Genomic DNA, 3,175 nt, shown 5'->3' on the forward strand with positions numbered 1-3,175 from the left:
AAACAATAGATTTTTTAGAAGTTTAATAAAAAATTTTCTTTTTCTCTTTTTTTTTTAATTTGTTTCTGCTATATCCTTTTATATTATTATACACAAACATAATTAATAAATAAAAATGTCTTTTGCATAATACTCAAATATAAAATTACTTTTATTTTTTTTTTAAATAATTCAAAAAAGGATATTTTCTCAGAAGCTCACCAAAATAAATCCTACAACTTATGATCCACGGACAGATACAGGATACACCAATTCACGAATTTTAAAATTTTATAAGACACATAAATACACATACATATATATATATAATTCTTAGTGTTAGTTCTTTGCATTTTATCATTTTGGTCTAAGTTATCAAAAACAGATTCTTTAAAGGTCTAATAAAAAAAANNNNTACCAAAGAAGCTAAGAATAAATTTCTCAAAAATTTAATAATTTCTTTTATTATTTTATTTTTGTGTATTTTTTGTTAGTTGCCTTTTTTTTTTATCAGGTTTATTATGAGTAATTTAATAATTCATTAAAATTTTAGTAATTTATTGATATTTCAAGCTATATATTAATAGGCCATATAATTTTACTAATTAATACTCAATTCCATTATTTTTTACATTCTTGTAATTTTTTTTAGTTAGTTTTTTTTTCTTAAAGAAAAAATGATGAATATTCAACAAATTAAAAATAGTGATATTGTTGATTAATGAAAACAATTGAGAGGAGAATATATTGGATGATTAGTTCAAAAAAAAATAGAAATATTTCAGTAAATATAAAATGAAAGAAAATACTAATTTAAAAGGAATAATCACATTATTAGATGAAATTAATAATGTAATTAAATTTTGAATTCTGGATCGTAAAAACTATTTAATGGTTGAATTAGTGTTAATTGAATAATATTTTTCATTTATTTTAAGAATAAGGAAGAGAGAAATTTATAAATAAAAAATTGTAAAACAACTCATCAAAATCTCTTAATGAGTCAAATCTTAATAGTTTTAATTGATCCTAATTGATTCTGATTGATCCTAACAATTATTATGTGACTATAAAGAGTGGCAAGTTTTATGTATAAAAAACTACAAAAGTTAATTTCATCTATAAAAATTTACGCTTTTAACATCTTCGCAAGTAGTGCTCATTCATTAGCAAAATCCTTGTTTCAATCACCTTGCTTGTAGAGAAATTTCAGAAACTAAAATATTCTATGCGAGCCACGGCAATGGATCGAAGGACACAATGGAATTTTCGCGCGATTGATTCGCATTATGTATTTGATAGTTCTGAAGTGCGTTTCAGGCATGCTGGCCCTGTACCACACACAGGTCGGCAAATGTATCAACCCAATAGAAGAGGACATTCCAGAACAACTCTTCCCATTGAGTTAGTCCAAGTTGATGTAATATTTCTTGTGTCTGTTAAATAACTACTTTTTCTATAGAATCATGCTTCTTTCACATTTTTACTTACCTGTATTTTCATTATCTTGACTTAACCGATGCTTGTTTGTGTAGGGTGTCGCAGTGCTTGTTAATCATTATATAGACACGGAATTGCGCGTTGAAGATATGTCTTATGAGGTAATTAGACAAAATTTGATACCATATTTTCCTATCAATAACTATAGATAGAATTCTAGGATATTCAAAACTTTTTTGACTCTTTGAAATGTAACTACAGGGATTGAATGCATTGGGCCAGCAGATTGGCCATGTAAGCACTGGTTTATCAGAGGAAATAATAACCAATCAAATGAAGACAAAAACATATTTAATGGCTGCTAGTGCTGTTAATTTGGAGGAGGCTGATGTTTGTGTAATATGCCAGGTAATGAACTCTTCTTATGCTTAGCATGTTTCATTCATTCAGCATGAACTCTTCTCTTGATAATTTTTTGCTATTATTAATTCCAATTTGTTGTGTATTATTTGACAGGATGAATATGAGAACCAAGATACCATTGGATTTCTTCCATGTGGGCATGAATATCATGCTGATTGTTTAAGGAAATGGTTGCTTGTGAGAAATGTCTGCCCCTTGTGTAAATCAGAAACATTCATTCTAGGGATGTAAATCGAAAAGAAATGATTGTTAGAAAGATAAACAGAGGAGTGTACTTTCGTTATTTTAAAATCAAATCCAAATTTCTATTCTCTAACACATTAAACAATAGTAAGAATTTTTGTCCATTTAAAATTAAATATAAAGGTATTTTAGTCTTTTCCAAAACTAATATTCAAATATTTAATTTCCAATACAAATAAAGCATTAAGCAACCTTAATTTTAAAGGGATATTTCAGTCTTTGTATAAATAATTCTAAATGAGTATTTTAGAGCATAATCAAATTTTAATATCTAATTTCTAACATAATTAAAGAACCTTAATTTTAAAAGAGATATTTTAATCTTTATAAAAATCATAAAGCAGGTAAATTAGTAAACAATATTAATCATAAAAAATATTGGTTAGTCTTTTAAATAACAGTCCTTAAAATGATATTTTTAAGCTTTTTAAAATTAATTTTTAAATGGGTATTTTAGAATTAGAATAGAGTAAAGGTGTATTTTCTCCATTTTAAAATCAAATACCTAATTTATAATATAATTAAAAAAAAATTTAAATTTTGAAATGTTTTTAGTCATTCAGAAATCAAACAAATTTTTTTTTTGTATTTTTACAAGTTGAAAAGGATAGTATTGTTCTTTTTGTAAAGCTCTGTGTGTTAGGATGTTACATTCCACTAACATTCTCAGAAAAGAATCAAATTGGATACTCCACCAAACTAAGAACGTTAAATATTATTTCCTCAAACCTTATCAAAATATGAAATAACTTAGATTGGCTTCCCACCAACATAAAAATCTTAGATATTTCACTATTACATTTGAAACCTTTAGTAACATTTATCTTTTAACAATTATTAAAATGTTGGTAATTAATAGAACCTATATATCAATTTTTTATTTGTCTATATTTTTATTTTTTCGATACATATTAATTTACCATTATACCAAAATAATAACCTAATATTTTTTGTGATGAAATATCTTACTCTTATCTTTCCTGAAGTATGGAATCAGTAGCCTTGTTTTATATATCAAGGTAGCAAAGATGTAACATGACAAGGGAGAAAGGGTTGAACTATACTAGAGCAATTTGTTCTGAAGCAAGTA

The 3,175-nt window shown here is 25.5% G+C and overlaps 1 protein-coding gene across 1 annotated transcript in view; it reads left to right on the forward strand.

Moving 5' to 3' along the window:
* LOC107634357 (E3 ubiquitin-protein ligase MBR2-like) overlaps positions 1-2,120 on the forward strand; it is a 2,609-nt gene extending 489 nt beyond the window's left edge. The window contains exons 2-5 of the mRNA XM_016337877.2: positions 1,193-1,399; positions 1,515-1,580; positions 1,681-1,827; positions 1,936-2,120. Coding sequence (XP_016193363.2) covers positions 1,208-1,399; positions 1,515-1,580; positions 1,681-1,827; positions 1,936-2,073 — 543 coding nt within the window. The 5' untranslated portion in view covers positions 1,193-1,207 and the 3' untranslated portion in view covers positions 2,074-2,120. The remainder of the gene's footprint in view (positions 1-1,192; positions 1,400-1,514; positions 1,581-1,680; positions 1,828-1,935) is intronic.

This window comes from Arachis ipaensis, chromosome B03 (genome assembly GCF_000816755.2).
Source record: "Arachis ipaensis cultivar K30076 chromosome B03, Araip1.1, whole genome shotgun sequence".
In the NCBI taxonomy this organism is placed as follows: domain Eukaryota; kingdom Viridiplantae; phylum Streptophyta; class Magnoliopsida; order Fabales; family Fabaceae; genus Arachis; species Arachis ipaensis.